General features: G+C 49.1%; 2 protein-coding genes across 3 annotated transcripts in view; one reads left to right on the top strand and one right to left on the bottom strand.

Moving 5' to 3' along the window:
- Nucleotides 1-15,831, bottom strand: part of SRCAP (Snf2-related CREBBP activator protein) — a 46,204-nt gene extending 30,373 nt beyond the window's left edge. Inside the window, exons 1-16 of one of the 2 annotated variants that reach the window (XM_011982482.1) lie at nt 15,730-15,831; nt 14,931-15,004; nt 13,721-13,983; nt 10,479-10,730; nt 7,169-7,354; nt 6,814-6,954; nt 4,790-5,012; nt 4,397-4,674; nt 3,676-3,769; nt 3,435-3,524; nt 2,778-2,951; nt 2,362-2,687; nt 2,079-2,256; nt 1,716-1,852; nt 1,151-1,320; nt 818-1,010 (exon numbers count right to left, since the gene is read on the bottom strand). In XM_011982482.1, coding sequence (XP_011837872.1) covers nt 818-1,010; nt 1,151-1,320; nt 1,716-1,852; nt 2,079-2,256; nt 2,362-2,687; nt 2,778-2,951; nt 3,435-3,524; nt 3,676-3,769; nt 4,397-4,674; nt 4,790-5,012; nt 6,814-6,954; nt 7,169-7,354; nt 10,479-10,730; nt 13,721-13,774 — 2,496 coding nt within the window. In that variant the 5' untranslated portion in view covers nt 13,775-13,983; nt 14,931-15,004; nt 15,730-15,831. Of the gene's footprint in view, nt 1-817; nt 1,011-1,150; nt 1,321-1,715; nt 1,853-2,078; nt 2,257-2,361; nt 2,688-2,777; nt 2,952-3,434; nt 3,525-3,675; nt 3,770-4,396; nt 4,675-4,789; nt 5,013-6,813; nt 6,955-7,168; nt 7,355-10,478; nt 10,731-13,720; nt 13,984-14,930; nt 15,005-15,371; nt 15,608-15,729 lie in introns of those variants that run through there. The other variant, XM_011982481.1, reaches the window with a different exon arrangement.
- Nucleotides 15,832-16,422: 591 nt separating this feature from the next.
- Nucleotides 16,423-17,261, top strand: LOC105541449 (zinc finger protein 865). The gene is given in 3 exon segments (XM_011982483.1): nt 16,423-16,780; nt 16,783-16,831; nt 17,037-17,261. Coding segments are annotated over 3 exon segments (345 nt in total). The 5' UTR covers nt 16,423-16,659; the 3' UTR covers nt 17,212-17,261.
- The last annotated feature ends 445 nt before the right edge of the window (nt 17,262-17,706 follow it).

The raw sequence follows: 17,706 nt of genomic DNA, 5'->3' as shown, positions 1-17,706 counted from the left end.
CTCAAAAAAAAAAAAAAAAAAAAAAAACAGGCTGGGAATGGTGGCTCACGCCTGTAATCCCAACACTTTGGGAGGCCAAGGGGGACAGGACAGATCATTTTAGGTCAGGAGTTTGAGACCAGCCTGGCCAAGATGGCAAAAACTGCCTCTACTAAAAATAACAAATATTAGCTAGGTATGGTGGCGCAGACCTGTAACCCCAGCTACTCAGGAGGCTGAGGCAGGAGAATCGCTTGAACCCGGGAGGTGGAGGCTGCAATGAGCCAGATCGCGCCACTGCACTCCAGCCCGTGGGACAGAGCGAGACTCTGTTACAAAAAAAAAAAGGCCAGGCGCGTGACTCACGCCTGTAATTCCAGCATTTTGGGAGACCAAGGCAGGCGGAACAAGAGGTCAGGAGATTGAGACTAACCTGGCTAACACGGTGAAACCCCGTCTCTACTAAAAATACAAAAAATTAGCTGGGCGTTGTGGTGGACGCCTTTAGTCCCAGCTACTCGAGAGGCTGAGGCAGGAGAATGGCATGAACCTGGGAGGCAGAGCTTGCAGTGAGTGGAGATCGAGACACTGCACTCCAGCCTGGGCAACAGATCGAGACTCCATCCAAAAAAAAAAAAAAAAAAAAAAACCAAACAGAATGGATGACTAAGATGAGGTCATTCAATCTGGCAATGGGTAGTCACTAAAACATTGCAGCTTGACAACTGAGTGAGTTCAGCCTGGCACTGACTTCCCTCTCCCCAAGGGTTTCCTGGGCAATGCTCAGGAATGGTTCCTCACCATTCCCAATACCCTGACAAACTGTTGCAGGCCCTACCTTGTGGAGGCGTTTGACAAGACCTTCATTATACTCTTGGCTGCCCTCAATCATGCCAGTTAGGGGATTAGAGAACCACTCCTTGAACTCGCGATGAGACTGGAAGACATGGGGCATCAAAAAGTGCATCAAGGACCACAGCTCCATGAGGCTGTTCTGCAAGGGAGTTCCTGTCAGGAGCAGGCGCCTCTGGCTGCAAAGAGACAGAGAGAATCAGAGGGAGGATGATCAGCAGCTCCCAACCTTCTGAGCATTCTGATACATTCCTCAACCCAGGCAGCCCTCCCTTCAAGCCAAGTCAACCCTCCCATGAATCCCCATCTCCATCTCCACCTGTTGAAGTTGAGGAGTGACTGCCAGCGCTGTGACTTGAAGTTCTTGATGTTCTGCGCCTCATCCAGAATGAGATAGCGCCAATTCTTGCGGCGGAAGGCCTGGTGGTCCTGCAGCACCAGCTTGTAAGATGTGATACAAACATGGAAGGCATTGGGCTTGGTCCAGCCCTGAAGGATCAAAGACAGAAAGTAGCAGATAGTGGGATGAAAAGAAAAGAGAGCCAAGGGAAGACATGCTAAACTCCTCAAAGGACAGAAATCAGGTTGGAAGAAAAGAGAAAGTCCCAGCAAAAGAATGGAGCGACAGAAAGAGGAGGGGCTGGGCATGGTGGCTCACAGCTATAGTCTCAGTACTTTGGGAGGCTGAGGTGGGAGGATCTCGAGCCCATGTGCTCAAGGTCAGCTTGGTTAACATAGACCCATCTCTATCTTTGCAAGAAATTTAAAAATTAAAAAAAAAAAGAAAAGAAAAGAAAGTGGAGGAAAAGGAATTCAACTGAAGAAAGGGCTTAAAAACAAAGGAAGCATCCATGGGGGGAAAGTGACCACATGAAAGATCGAACCTGCCGCTTGAGCTTCCTCTCTTTCTGGGCTCCATAGTAAGTGAGGATTTTAAAGCTGGGGCACCACCGTTTCAACTCCATTTCCCAGTTCAACATCACACTGGTGGGAACAATGATTAAATGGGGACCCCAGTTACCTGTTTGACAAAAAAATGAGAGATGGTAAGGAAATGTAAATTCTGTGGTTCCGACTCCTCAGTTATAACCCTGACCACCCTTTGGCCCTTCCTAGGAATCCCTCCTCTCTATACAGTTAATGACCAGAGTCAATGAAGCAGGAGTCAATGAAGCCGGAGTCATCACTAACAAGCTCCCCAGGGAGCTAGACTAGGGGGCACAAAAGAAGGGGCCTTGCCTACTTACCTTTCTCACAAGCCAAGTGGGCAAGCAGGGAGATGGTCTGGATGGTCTTCCCAAGCCCCATCTCATCAGCAAGAATGCCATTAAGCTTCTTCTCATACATGGTAACCAGCCAGTCTAGGCCAATGTGCTGGTACTCCCGGAGCTGGCCCCGCAGAAGCAGAGGGATGGGCGTCTTTACCTGGCAGAGAGAAAAAAGAGGTAACACAATGGAAATGAGGCATTTATCATGGAGACACGAGAAAACTCAAGACAAGAGAAAGGAGAGGCCAGAACCTGGGGATACCTGGGTAGTGGCCAGCGTGTAACCCTTGGGCTGGAGACTTTCAGCTGCTGCAGCAATGTCAGTAATTTCTTTCTTTGGACCTAGAGTAGTGGTGGGCCCTGGAGTGGGAGGCCCGCTGCCTGCATCTGCCTCACTCCGCTCTTCATCCCTGGCAAGCAAGTACTCCACCCCAAAATCATCATCTTCCTCCTCTTCATCTGCTTGGCTCTGTGATTGGGCATCCTCAGACTCTTCAGACTCAGATTCCTCTGATGCTGAACTTCCACTTGTTTCTTCCTCTTCTGAATGTTCATCTTCCTCATCCTCACTCTGGTCCTCCACAGAGTCTAAAGTGTAAGACCAAGGCTTACTGCTCACAATACCTGCTCCTCCAATGGCCACCCTCCCCGGCTCCTGCTTCATGACCACATATTCACCTGACTGACTGCTACTATCCTCCTGAGGAGCTTCTTCCGCTTCCACGGCCCCCTCTGGTTCACAGTCAGAGCTATTAGCATCAACCTCATCTTCATCCTCATCATCACTGCTCCCAGAACCTGGGGCATAGGCTCCTGCATACTGCTGCAACAGCTCCTCCATGGAAAGCTCACCTGGAAGAGAAATAAAAGCGAAGCTTTTGGCTACTCTGAGGGGAGGCAGACGGGGAGGTCTGAGTGGTACCAATTAATTTTACCTAGGTCTCTGTAGATACTGCTAGGCCGAGGTCTGAGGGGAGGCAAAATAGCTTACTTTCAGCATCAGCTAGCAAAACCAAGCCCCACAACCTGGGGGATGTACCATGGGAATTGGGAAGAACATTATCAACCTGATGAGCCTCTCAAGGTCCATGTCAGATACTGCCAATATCTTCTTACATTAGCTCTTCCCTCCATTTCACTCCCACATCACCATTTAAACTTCTATCATAATCACTCATCACTTTCTAATCATTATTCGTTTACAAGTCTGTCGTAGTCATTAGACACAGAATTCCTCCAGAGTGGATACAAACTGCCTTATTCATCTCTTTATCCTTGGTACTGCACAGGACAGACACCAAGTGGATGCTTAGTAAAATGTCTGGTGAATGTCACCTTCTCGAGCCAACTCGCTCAGCTCCACGGCATGATCCACCTCCCCTTCCAACTGTTCCTCAGCTGCTATAGTGTCCTCTTCATCCTCCGCTAGGAAAGAGACAGAAGCAGGATCAACGGGGATAGAGGCTAGAGGCACAGGACACAGTCCAAATGAAACAGATGAGAAAGCCTGAAAGGTTAGGTCCAGACAATTCATTCAAGGGGTAAGTGGCAATAGGACAAACAGAACAGCCCTGACCTTCCTCCTCATTGGCAGTAAACTCTTCATCATCTTCATCTGGATGCCAAGGCCGTTTGTTTCGCTGTGTGACAGCAGAGGGTGGGGGCTTTACCTGTATGGCAAAAGATAAAAAAGGAAAGGGTCTAAGGTTAGAGTAGCAGAAGAATGGCACAAACTTGAAAAAGATGTCACAGGAGAATCTCTATCCCATTGGGTGACAGCTGCCACTGGTACAATCCCAGGGCAAGAATACAATCAAGGGTTTTCTCTCAGCACCAACTACCAAATCCTGGCCCCACCGCCTGGGGAAAGACCTGTGAAAGTACCAGGTAACAAAGAAAGGTACCCAACATATCTCCATGCACTTGGGACATATGGAGAAAGAGAAAAGATTTAAGGGTACCATGCCAGCTTCCAACCTATAAGGCCAATGAGGGAATATTAGGGCACGTTCAGAGAAGTGGCAAGAACAGTCAGAGCAAGTACTTTTCAAAGACCACATAGCAATTTAAAGAGTAAAGTACAATATACTCTTCCACTATAGTGCCAAAACCTGCCAATCATAAAATGCAACTTGCCCCAAACAGATTCTTCCCCAGTCATCCCCAAAGAGCCCAAATGTCCATCACTAGGTAGAACTCTCAAAACCCATAACCAACCTCATAGCGCCGAACTCAGACCCTGAACCTCTCCCTCTGCTCCCCCTCTGAACCCTCCCCTCTGCTCCTTCTGCCTATACCTCCAACACCTGAGGGGGCTCTTCTTCAGCACCTTCTTCAGGCCCATCTCGGGTGTCACTATCATGAGATGAGGGGGTTTGAGAGGGGCTGGAAGGCCCTTCCAGTAGTTGAGGGGGAAGGGAACGGAGCAGCTCTTCCAGTGGCAATTCTCCCTCACGGCGAAGCAGCTCAATCTCACGCCTCTGGGCCTCTGCATCATTGCCCTCCTGTTGTTCTTCTACCTCAATCGTTTCCTCATCATCCTCTTCCTCCTCCTCTTGGGGTTGAAAGTCCCCATCTATAGCAGGAGAACAAGGTCACAAAGTCCACGGGCCCTGCAAGCCACAGGGTGGGTTTTTCAGCTCTGGAAAGGGTACATGAGGAAGAGTAACAGGGCCAAAGAGAACACACACCTTCATCATCCAGGCGGGAAGCAGGGGGTGGAGGACTGGAGGCAGCTGAGGAAGAGCCGAGGCAAGGGGAAGAGCCTGCTTTGCTGCAGGCTAACGGCTGGTTGAGGCTCTGAGACAGAAGGTCCGAGTACTTTTCAGTTTGCCCGACAATGAAGTCCAAATGCAGGTCCAGGGCTTTTTTGCGCTTTTCCTCAAGCCGGGACTGTTGCTTGAATTGCACCACCTGCCACAGATGTGAAAGGGACTGCTCACCAAGATAACCATTTATTTAGGTACTTTTACCCGATGTTTAGGGAGGCCTTCTTTAACCAGATCCTGGGCTGGCCTCTTAGGAGAGTAAGGCTAAATAACCTTCGGGGCTTATTATGGTCTAAAGGAAGCACAAAGGGAGCATGCAGGAAGAAGAGCCAGCTTAGCCTCAGTTGGAGGGAAGATTTGCAATCTGATTTTTTTTTAAGAGATGAGGTCTCACTATGTTGGCCAGGTTGGTGTCAAACTCCTGGGCTCCAATGATCCTCCTGCCTTGCCCTCCCACATAGGTGGAACTACAGGCATGTATCACCACACCCAGCTGGAACTGGATCTCAAAAAGTAGGCAGGTGGGCTGGGCACAGTGACTCATGCCTGTATTCTCAGCACTCTGGAAGGCTGAAACGGGAGGATCACAGGAGGTCAGGAGTTCGAGACCAGCCTGACCAACATGGTGAAACCCCCATCTCTACTAAAAATACGAAAATTAGCCAGGCTTGGTGGTGGGCGCCTGTAATCTCAGCTACTCGGAAGGCAGAGGCAGGAGAATTGCTTGAACCTGGGAGGCAAAGGTTGCAGTGAGCCCAGATTGAACCACTGCACTCTAGCCTGGGAACAAAGCGAGACTCCATCTCAAAAACAAAAAAAAAAACAGGTAGGTGAAGCCAGGCATGGTGGTTCACACTTTGGGAGGTCAAAGCGAGAGGATCCCTTGAGCCTAGGAATTCAAGATCAGCTTGGTGTGTAACAGCGAGACTTTGTCTCCACAAAAAAATATTTTTAAGCCAGCTGTGGTGGCTCACGCCTATAATCCCAGCACTTTGAGAGGCCGGGGCAGGTGGATAACGTGAGGTCAGGAGTTCAAGACCAGCCTGGCCAACATGACAAAACCCTGTCTCTACTAAAAATACAAAAATTAGCCAGACATGGTAGCACATGCCGGAGTAGTAATCCCAGCTACTCCGGAGAGTGAGGCAGGAGAATCACTTGAGCCCAGGAGGCAGAGGCTGCAGTAAGCCAAGATTGCGCCACTGCCCTGGGTGATGGGGCGAGACTCTATTTCACAAAAAAATTTAAAAAAAAAAAAAAAAGAAATTTAAAAAAATTTTTCTTAATTAGCAAGATGTGGTAGCACGTGCCTGTAGTCCCAGGTACTTGGGAGGCTGAAGCAGGAAGATCGCGTGAGCCCAGGAGGTTGAGGATGCAGTAAGCCGTGATCGTACCACTGCACTCCAGCCTAGGCCACACAGCAAGACCCTGTCCAAGACAACTAAAAAATAGGTAGCTGTTCCCTAAGTACACATGAGGAAAAAGGCATTCCCAGCAGCATAAAGTCCATGTGTAAATGGCCAGAGATATACAAAAGAAAGATGGGTGTGGAGTGAAAGGGAGAAGGAAAGAACATGGCAGGAGGCAAGACCGAGAATATAGACGGAATCCAGGTAGTACTTAAGAAATAATTACAACTTACTATACGGGCAGTGAGAACTTTGGCAGAATTTAAGCATGTAAGTGGTACAAATACATTTTAGTAAACACATGCTAAATGCCCTGCAAGGGACAGGTGGCCTAGAGCTGTCAAGGAGAACTATTAACAATCCCCAAAGAAAGAACTCATATTTTGCCACTATACTTTTTTATCCACACAACATAAGCATCATTAGAGTTGCCTGAAATTATATTTACTCCCTCAAGAAGTTTTGATAATTCCTACTACCATGCCATCTACCAATCTAATCCAAGGCCATTTCCCTTTCCTGATCCCCACTGTCCACCTTCTCCACATTGCTCCAGAACTGCCTGACATCCTTGGCCATGGTGGAAGCGATTCGACGCAGCTTGGCCTGCTCCTCCCTCCGGGCCCGTTCCTCTTTCTGCCGCTGCTCCTCGTGGTGCCGGATCACCATGCGCACCACCTGTGGGAATGAAAACCCAGGGTGAAAACACTCAAAGCCAGACTTCCCCACCCAAAGGCAAAGAAAATAATCAAGGCCAAGAAATCTGGAAAGTCAAGAGCTTGCCTCTTAGTGCCTACATCATTCTGTTTGGTCACCTTCCAACTAACCCACCTTTCAACGGAAAGTACAAACCTGAAAAAGAAAAGGAAGGCAGCCCCATTGGAAGACCTACCTTACGGGCCACACCCCGTTTCCAACGGCGCTCCTGAGCAAAGTCAGCAGAGAGCCACTGCATCTCTTCGCACAGATAGTCCCAGTGACCTTTGGGGCGAGGGGGCTCTGGCACCTTAGGCAGCCTCTTCAGTGACCAGAAACCCTCCTTCCGCAGCTCAGCAATCCGAGTCTCGATCTCAGCCTCCTAATCAGGGAGAGCCAGATCAATCAACAGTTCTAAACACACAATCCGTCTCACTGCCACGGCTGAATTCCTGAACAATAAGTGGGCTGATTGTGTTATGCTTATGCTTAGTCCACATACCAAACCTACAGGGAGGTACCATACTCTCTTCAGAAGAGGAAAATATATCAGGGAGATTAAGTGATTTGCCCAAGATCACACAGCTAGAAAGTAATAGAAGATGGCAATCAAAAATAGGTCTGAGGACTCCAGACAGCAAATTTCACGCGCTTTCCATTATTTAACACAATCTCCACACCCCATAGACATAAAAGAGACTTGGGAAAACATATCCCAAGGAGAGCTTCCCAGAGGAGTAAGGAACACATACTTCCCTCTTGATTCTAGATACAAGGGATTATCATCATCATAGAATTCTACTTAGAGTATGTTCATGATGCATTAAGCTTAGAAATACGCTATAACTGGCACACTGTTGTTTATAAAAATACTACTTTTGTAAAAATGCATGTGTTTATGTAAAAAACATGAAACATTATACATGAATTGTTTAACACTGGTCAGGTGTAAAAAACTGGTCATTTTTACTAAAGTTTCTACACTGATTGCCTTTTATAAAAAAAGCATTTAAAATATTTTTGACAGAGATGACTCAAAAAATTCAGGACAACTGCCTTATTTCTTTTTCTGAATCTCACTCAGAAATCTGAGTGAGATTTTTCTGGGTCTCACTCTGTTGCCTAGGCTCAGGTTATCTTCCCAACTCAGCTGCCCAAGTACCTGAGACTATAGGCACATGCAACCCATGCCCAGCTAATTTTTTTTGTATTTCTCGTACGGACGAGGTTTCACGATGTCAAGGCTGGTCTGGAACTCCTGGGCTCAAGCAGTCCGCCTGCCTGGGATTCCCAAAATGCTCAGATTATAGGCAAAAACCACCGCACCCAGCCTCTGCCTTTGTTATTCTGTCCTCTCCTGATAAAAACTAAATCAGAGAAAATGACAGCCAGAGATGAGACAGAACTAAATGGCCTGACAGTGAAAGAAACATCAAGAAAGACGTGCATATTAGACCAGCTGCTCTCAAACTTGAGCAGACACCAGAATCATCTGGAGGACTTTTAGAAACAGATTGCACTCACGCCTGTAATTCTAGCACTTTGGGAGGCCGAGGTGGGCAGATCATTAGGTCAGGAGATCAAGACCATCCTGGCTAAAAGAGTTAAACCCCGTCTTCACTAAAAACACAAAAAATTAGCTGGGCGTGGTGGCAGGCGCCTGTAGTCCCAGCTACTCAGGAGGCTGAGGCAGCAGAATGGTGTGAACCCGGGAGGTGGAGCTTGCAGTGAGCCAAGATTATGCCACTGCACTCCAGCCTGGGCGAAAGAGCGAGACTCCATCTCAAGAAAAACAAAAGAAAACAGATTGAGGCCAGGTAGAGTGGCTCACGTCTGTAATCCCAGCACTTTGAGAGGCCGAGGCTGGCAGATCACAAGGTCAATAGATCGAGACCATCCTGCCAATATGGTGAAATCCCGTCTCTATTAAAAATACAAAAAATTAGCTGAGTGTGGCAGTGCACGGCTGTAGTCCCAGCTACTAGGGAGGCTGAGGCAGGAGAATCACTTGAACCCAGGAGGCAGAGGTTGCAGTGACCCAAGATTGCGCCACTGCACTCCAGCCTGGAGACAGAGCAAGGCTCCATCTCAAAATAAACAAATAAATAAAATAAAATAAAATAGGCCGCGCATGGTGGCTCACGCCTGTAATCTCAGCACTTCGGGAGGCTGAGGTAGGCAGATCACGAGGTCAGGAGATTGAGACCATCCTGGCCAACATGGTGAAACCCTGTCTCTACTAAAAATACAAAAAAATTACCCGGGCTTGGGGGCGGGCGCCTGTAGTCCCAGCTACTTGGGAGGCTGAGGCAAGAGGATGGCCGTGAACCTGGCAGGCCGAACTTGCAGTGACCTGAGATGGTGCCACTGCAGTCCAGCCCGGGTGACAGAGCGAGACTCCATCTCAAAATAAATAAATAAATAAAATAAAATAAAAAATAAAAACAGATTGCTGGGCCCTACCCTCATAGTTTCAAAAGGGTCAGTGGGTGAGCAGTACCAAGAATTTGCATTTTTTTTTTTTTTTTTTTTTTTGAGGAGGTGTCTCCTTGTTACCCAAGCTGGAGTGCAATGGCATCATCTCAGCTCACTGCAACCTCTGCCTCCCTGGTTCAAGCAATTCTCCTGCCTGTTTCCTGAGTAGCTAGGACTACAGGCCTGCCCCACCACGCTAGCCTAATTTTTGTATTTTTAGTAGAGACGGGGTTTTGCCACGTTGGCCAGGCTGATTTCCGGTGATCCACCCACCTCAGCCTCCCATAGTGCTGGGATTACAGGCATGAGCCATCACGCCTGACAGAGAATTTGTGTTTTTAGTAAGTTCCCAGGTGATGCTAATGCTGCTGGCCGAGACCACACTTACCACTGGATAAATGTAACACACTGCAGGACAGAAATAAGTAGAAACCAGCAAATCTTAAGAGCATCACAGCTTACAAAGTGCTTTCATGTCTATTTTCTCCTTTTTTCCCTTTTTTTTGAGACAGGATCTCACTTGGCTGCTCAGGCTGGAGTGCAGTGGCATAATCATGGCTCACTGCAGCCCTGACCTCCTGGGCTCAGGTGATCCTCTCAACTCAGGCTCCTGGGTGGCTGGGACTGCTACAGGCATGTGCCACTATGCCCAGATAATTTTTTGTACTTTTTACAGAGATGGGGTTTTACCACATTGCCCAGTCTGGTCTTGAACTCCCGAGCTCAAGAGATCTGCCTGTCTCAGCCCCCTAAAGTGCTGGGATTACAGGTGTGAGCCACTGGACCCGGCCTTGCTCCTATAATTTAAACCTCCTAATAGCCTACAAATTATTATATCATTCCTCTTTTATTTACAGCAAGGAAAATGAGACTCAGTATTCAAGCAATCTGCTCACAATCATATACGTTAAGGCAGAACCTATACCTTAAATCCATGACAAAAAAGAAAAGAAACCTAAAATACTCAAGAGGATGTGGGAGTTTAGTGAAGATGACTCCCAAGAATCTTCATGAGCCTTCCTAGTACGTACATGCTTGGCCTGTTCCGCGATTTCGGCATGGCTCTTCTCCCACTTCGGGCCCTTGTTAGCCAGGTCAGCAGCCTGGGATAAGCTGAACCCCTCCAGGGGCACTGTGGCACCATCTGGGGGTCCTGGAGGTCCATCCAGGGAGGAATCTTGAGCTATGTGCTGGGGGGAGATGCCGCCTGCCCCACTAGAGGCTGGGGAACTGGATGAGGCAGGGGACACAGGATTGCTGCCTGTCATGCCGTCCGACACCATCTAGAAAAGTGGAAAACGATGGCAAAAATAAATGCTTAGCACTGAGCTGAGTGTTTCACGTACATTATTTCATTCCATCTTCACAAGAAAAAACTATGTAGAATAACGTGTAAATCTTATTTTCATAAACACAAACGTTTGGGATAAAGTTTTAATAAGGGACTCCGATGGCAAAGCCAAGTTTATAGATGCTTGACATGAAAGAATTATGTCCTGACATTTACACAGTCCCCAAACTTAAAACCATGTGTATATGTATGTATATGTATATATGTGTATATGTACATGTATGTATACATACACACACACACACACAAACCCACATAGGCTGGGGATGGTGGCTCACAATTGTCATCCCAGCACTTTGGGAGGCCGAGGCGGGTGGATCACCTGAGGTCAGGAGTTTGAAACCAACCTGGCCAACATGGCGAAACCCCATCTTTACTGAAAATGCAAAAATTAGCTGGGCATGGTGGCGGAAGCCGTAATCCCAGCTACTCAGGAGGTTCAGGCACAAGAATCGTTTGAACCTGGGAGGCGGAAGTTGCAGTGAGCCGAGATCGTGCCATTGCACTCCAGCTTGGATGACAGAGTAAGACTCTGACTCGGGGGGAAAAAAAAACCCACACACACACACACACACACATATATAACATATGATTTCAAATTCTGATCCTTTCAGAGCCTCAGTGATTTCATTCACATAAACAACTCCCTATTTTCCCTCCATTTTCACAAGTGTGGCAAATTCACTTATGCAATAAATGTGAGCTACCACTAAATTCAACAGCCACCAACAAAATCCCAAGCCACCTTAACCTCTTCACTGGACAGGCAAGGGCTGGAGGCATAGCCACTGTTCTCAAACACCCAACACGTCACTTTACAAGGTACTCCAAAAGCATTAAGAAATGGAAGCCAGGCTTAGTGGCTCACGTCTGTAATCCCAGGACTTTGGGAGGCCGAGGCGGGTGGATCATGTGGTCAGGAGTTCCAGACCAGCCTAACTAACATGGTGAAACCCCGTCTCTCCTAAAAGTACAGAAATTAGCCAGGTGTGGTAGCGCCAGCCTGTAACCCCAGCTATTCAGGAGCCTGAGGCAGGAGAATCGCTTGAACCAGGAAGCAGAGATTGTAGTAAGCCGAGATTGTGCCACGTCTGCACGGACGGGCGGATGAAAGGAAGGCAGACATGGCTGGGCACGGTGGCTCATACCTGTAATCCTAGTACTTTTTGAGGTTGAGGCGGGTGGATTACCAGAGGTCAGGAGTTCGAGACCAGCCTAACCTACATGAACCCCATCTCTACTAAAAATACAGAAAATTAGCTGGGCGTGGTGGCGGATGCCTGTAATCCCAGCTACTCAAGAGGCTGAGGCAGGAGAATCACTTGAACCCAGGAGGTGGAGGTTGCAGTAAGCCGAGATCGTACCACTGCACTCCAGCCTGGACAAGAGTGAAACTCTGAGCCAGGCGCAGTGGTTCACACCTGTAATTCCAGCACTTTGAGAGGCTGAGGCGGGTGGGGATCATAAGGTCAAAAGATCGAGACCATCCTGGCAAACATGGTGAAACCCCACCTCTACTAAAAACACAAAAATTAGCCAGGCGTGGTAGCGTGCACCTAGAGTCCCAGCTACTCGGGAGGCTGAGGCAGGAGAATCGCTTGAACCGGGGAGGTGGAGGTTGCAGTGAGCCGAGATCATACCACTGCATTTCAGCCTGGTGACAGAGCGAGATTCAAAAGAAAGAAAGACAGAAAAACAGACAGAAAAAGAAAGAAAAAGAAAAAAAGAAAGAAAAGAAAGGAAAAGGAAGGAAAGAAGGAAGGAAGGAAGGAGAGAGAGAGAGAGGAAGGGAGGAGAAAAGAAAAGAAAAAAAAAAGAAAAGAAAAGAAAAGAAAGGAAACGAAAGGAAAGGAAAAGAAAAGGAAAACAGGCCAGGTCCGGTGGCTCACACCTGTACTCTCAATACTTTGGGAGGCCGAGGTGGGTGGATCGCCTGAGGTCAGGAGTTCAAGACCAGCCTGGTCAACATGGTGAAACCCCATCTCTACAAAAATATAAAAATTAGCCAGGTATGATGGTGGGCGCCTGTAATCCCAGCTACTCGCGAGGCTGAGGCGGGACAACTGCTTGAACTTGGGAGGCAGAGGTTGCAGTGAGCTGAGATCGTGCCATTGCACTCCAGCCTGGGTGACGGAAAGAGACTCCATCTCATTAAAAAAAAAAAAAAGAAAAAAAGAAAAAAATGGAAAACAAAGTCCTACTAAAATGTGGATATTCAGGGAATTCACAAATTCACTCCAGGACATAAGCCTTACACTGCGCCACTCAAATTCCAACCTCAGCTAAACGACAAGACTATCACAAATTTCCCCAGTTTCTCAGGAAAATTATAACTATCAAATTTATAAACATGAAAAGCTTACTGTACTGCTTACTTTAGCAACACATATACTAAACCTGGGAGGATACAGAAAACATCAATATGGCCCATATGCAAGGATGACACAATAAAGAAATCCTTTTTATAAAAAAGTTTAAAAAATTAAAAAGAAAGCTGACTGTACACACACCTAGATGTGTGTTTAAAAGCCATGCTTTTTTTTCCTACCCCACACCCTTCCTTGGTATGAGAAAGGAATGAACACTACACATCATCCATAGGCTTATCCTACTCCAGTTCTGATAGAAGTTAAACTATTCTCAAAGTGTACGGTCTTAAAAGCATGGTGCCCAGACCTCCATTTCCAACCTAGCCTAATTCAACGTCTTTCAGGTAATGAGGAGTTTTTGCACTCTTGGACATATTACACTAATGTTAAATGGAATGTGAGTATCCAACAGACCTGACACACTACAGCCCAGCTCCCTGAGTACCAAAGATTCTCCAAAACTCTCCACAAATATTCCCATCACATTTCTTCTACCTCACACCCAACAATCCACAAAGCAGAAGCAGAGAAGGACCTCTCCCCACTTTCAAACCTGTGTCTGTAGGACTGGGAGCTGAGGGTGAGCAGGGGAGGGACTGCTCTGCATGGTCCCACTCCCAGGCTCCTCCTTGGATGCCTGAAGAATGACTGGGTCGTTATCACCACCGCTGCTGGCCGAGGGGCTGGCGTCCGGCTGCAGGGCATGCTGGGAGCTGGCCTCATTCTGGGCCACCGGCCACCGGGACCCGCCTTCCAGGGCCCGGGGCCCACCAGGGCGTCCCAGCCTCCGCTCAGGTCCACCAGCCTCTGGAGCACCTAAATAGGATAAGAAGAAGACAGAAATGCAGTTAAAGGGGATGCAAAGTTATTTTTAAAAAACCAGAAATAACACTGAATAAAGAGAAACACAAAAATTACAGGTTACATTTCTGCAGCACTTAATATGTATGAGATACTTTTAGTACTTGTTTGATGTATTCTATAATCCTCACATCTACCTTAAAAACCAAGTGCTGGCCGGGCGTGGTGGCTCACACATGTAATCCCAGCACTTTGGGAGGCCGAAGCAGGTGGATCACGAGGTCAAGAGATCGAGACCATCCTAGCTAACACGGTGAAACCCCATCTCTACTAAAAATGCAAAAAATTAGCCGGGTGTAGTGGCGGGCGCCTGTGGTCCCAGCTACTCGGGAGGCTGAGGCAGGAGAATGGTGTGAACCCAGGAGATGGAGCTTGCAGTGAGCCGGGATCGCGCCACTGCACTCCAGCCAGCGTGAGAGCGAGACTCCGTCTCAAAAAAAAAAAAAAAAAAAAAACCAAGTGCTTCTCACAGCATAACAAATATTTACTTCCTCCTACACACAACGGATAAAGCCACGCAGAAAGGATTCCCAACCTAAATGGAGCTTACATTCTAATATAATCTGTTTTATAAGTAAAAAAGTTTTACAACCTTATGATTTGCGGAAGGTCACACAGTAAAAAAGTGGTAGGAGGACTTCAATCCACATAGTCTTAATGCCAAAACCATGGAAAACCGGCTATTCTTCCTGGTAGAGCCAGGTTGACCACGTTTTCCTTAACCCACACCCTCAGTTCTGTTGTTGCACTACTATAATCAAACCCTCCACAGAAAAATCACATGCAAACATTCCCATGTTTCTCTAGAGTGCAAATCCCCAATACTGACCTATAATTGCTTTCATTATCTCAAACATTTCTCCCATTAGCATCAGCACACAAAATGGTAGCAGATCCCTCACCTGTGTGAGCTGAGACCACACCCCCTGTGAAAGTCTGCACTTCCACGGTGCCGCCGTACTGAAGGGAATCACACCTGAAACAGAAGAACAGTGAGGAACTCTTCCACATTTGCCAACATCCATCAAAGCGTATTATTTACTCCAGTTTTTCTGAGACGTTTAAACATACCCAAATCAGTTCAAAGACTAGAAACAGAAAAACAACAGTAGGAAAAGCACATATTTCAGGGAAATGCAAATCATGTTTTGTGAAGACGAATCCTGTTTTGCGAATTCTGTAGGGACATACGATCCTGCCTGGGGGCAGGAGCAGGAAAGGAGTTAAGCAAGAAAGTTCAAAAATTTTAAGTGTGAAGGCTCCAACCATAGAATGGAAAACAAAACCAAAAAAAATTACAGCAAAAAAAAGCTGTCACATCCAGAACCTCAGAAAGGCGCTACCTGCCTGCGTGTCTTTCCAGTGAGGGCTGGACGCAGAAATGAGAGTGGAACTCCCGGGAAGAGTCAACAAACATGCAGGTGACAGGAAAATCCGCCCAGGATTCAGGGCAGAGCACTGTGAATCCCGTACCTGCGCCATTAGACACTTCCCCAAACACAAGAACCACAGCAAATGGGAGACTCAGGAGCAGTCAAAAGCGAGAAGCCGCACTGCCAAGAACCACGCGCCGGAAACAGGCAGTGTGAACCCGCAGGAGGCCCGGAAATGCTTCCCCTGTGTTTAAGGAAATTCCTAAACCACGGTGCCGCCTTTGATTCACTCCCTCCTCCGCCACACGTTCCCAAGACCCGAGCTCACCAGAAGCCAACAAGCCTGAACTCTTGACTCCAGGTTTCGTGACCGTCTCCCTAGCCCTCCCGGCGGACTGACCTCGCGTGACCCCTGACCTCTGCCCAAGTTGCCACTAACCCTGAGATAGCCCCGCCCCCTCCAGACTCCCACCCCACCCAACGTGCGCGCCGGGCGGGGGAGGGGCCCGCGCGTGCGCGGCTGGAGGCGGAGAGAGCCGGCTGCGCGCACGGCCCGGGGGCTCCCGCCAGAACCCGAGCCCACGCACACAAGGGTCGCGGGGCTGGGAAGCCCCTCATCCGAGCCCGTCAGGGAGCCCCCCCCCATCACCCGACCGCGAAAGGCTGAGAGAAGGGAGGGTTCGTGCCACCAGGTCCTGATGCCCCGGCTGGATGTGGTGGGCGCGCGCCCCGACTACTCGTCCCACGCCCCCCTTCCTCTTCCCGCGCGCCCCTGAGGGGTGACTGGGTTGGTGGGCGGGCAGGAGCGCACCTGGGTCCGTCCTCTCAGGGCTCGCTCGCTCGCTTGCTCAGGCACGCGTGCGCAGAAGAGCGGGAAGGGAGAGGAGACGCGAGGCCCAGCGCCGGCCGGCCTGACCCCCTCACTCTGTCTCTATGGGCGCGCGCCGACAGCCTCGCGCACCGGCCCCGGGGCCCCGGCTGAGGGTGCGCGCGCAGCACCCCGGGAAGGTGGGAGGGGAGGCGGTGGCGGAGAGATGCGCGCGCAGTCAGCCGTCACGGGAGGGGGAACTGTGGGACGTCCGCCATCTTGTCTCCCTCTCCTTACCTGCGTCCTCGGGGGCGTGCGCACCACCCCCCCTCCCGCCGAGGAGGGGGGAGGGCTCCCTCTTGGCCACCGCCTTTGCGGCCTTTAAACTCCCCTGGAGACTGCAGCTACTGCCACCGCCTTGCCTCCACTGCCTCTTCTCGGAGCACACAGATGCGGACGGGGGGTGGGAAAAAGGGCAGACGCTACTCCCAGCGAACCGCCGCCGTCGCTCCCGAGGCCTCACCAAAATGGCCGCCGCCGTCTCGGCCGCCACCACCACCACCACCGCCGCCACCGCTCGCTATCGCTACCGTCGGCGCGGCCCGTCTTCTCGCGAGAGACAGTAACTGGAGGGTGGGGGTACGGGGAGGCTCGCGTGCTAGCGTAGGGCGCCGCCCGGCGCGCAAGGCAGCCTGGGAGGGGTAGTCTCCCGGTGGCTGCGCGCTCGCCCCTCCTCGGAGCGCCTTTACTGTCTGCCCCTAGAGCTACCTGGGGGCTGCATTGCGGCTGCCAGCTCGGACCACCGCCACCTCCCTTTTTATTTACAGATCACCCAGTGAGCTGAAACAAGTTAGCAGTGGAACTTGGGCTTCCCAGTTCCCAGGGCAGCCCACTTCTGTAGCGCTGCTTCGTTTTACACGAGGATGGTTTCCTGATAGCTTTCAAACACCTTTGCCATCTGTTCGAAAACGTTCTAGGTTAAGAACCCCTTTGAGAATCTGATACTTTTACCCCAGAATAGAACAATAAATAACAGCTACCTTCTACTGACACTACTTTATGCATTGATTATTTCTTCTAATCCTAACAATGCTCCATTTTACAAACGAATTGAGGCTCAGGCGTTAAACACAGTGACAGATCCTGAAGTCAAGATTCCTAGCCAAGCAGTCTAAGCCACAAGAATGCACTTGCTGTCACAAAATTTTACCACCTAAAGCCCGCCCTAAAAGGCCAGATTAGGAAGCCCTGAGAAGCTCCCCTTCCTCCATTCAGTTTAGCTCTTCCCTGCGAAGAGGATTGTTGGTCGTGTTTTACAGATGAAGTTTGGGTTGAAAGAAAAGTGGATGATGCTTATATTTTCTAGACCCTCCTCCCATCACCCCCAAAAGAGGGGATCCCAGGCCAGAGTCTGAATGAATTGGCCCTAGCCTTGTGCCATTAACTCCTTGATATGTGACCTTGAGCAATTAACTTCACCTTTCTGAGCTTCAGTTT

This window comes from Mandrillus leucophaeus, unplaced genomic scaffold, assembly GCF_000951045.1.
Source record: "Mandrillus leucophaeus isolate KB7577 unplaced genomic scaffold, Mleu.le_1.0 Scaffold24, whole genome shotgun sequence".
Lineage (NCBI taxonomy): Eukaryota > Metazoa > Chordata > Mammalia > Primates > Cercopithecidae > Mandrillus > Mandrillus leucophaeus.
The sequence above is the reverse complement of the archived record's forward strand: the minus strand, read 5'-3'. Positions and strand labels throughout refer to the sequence as shown.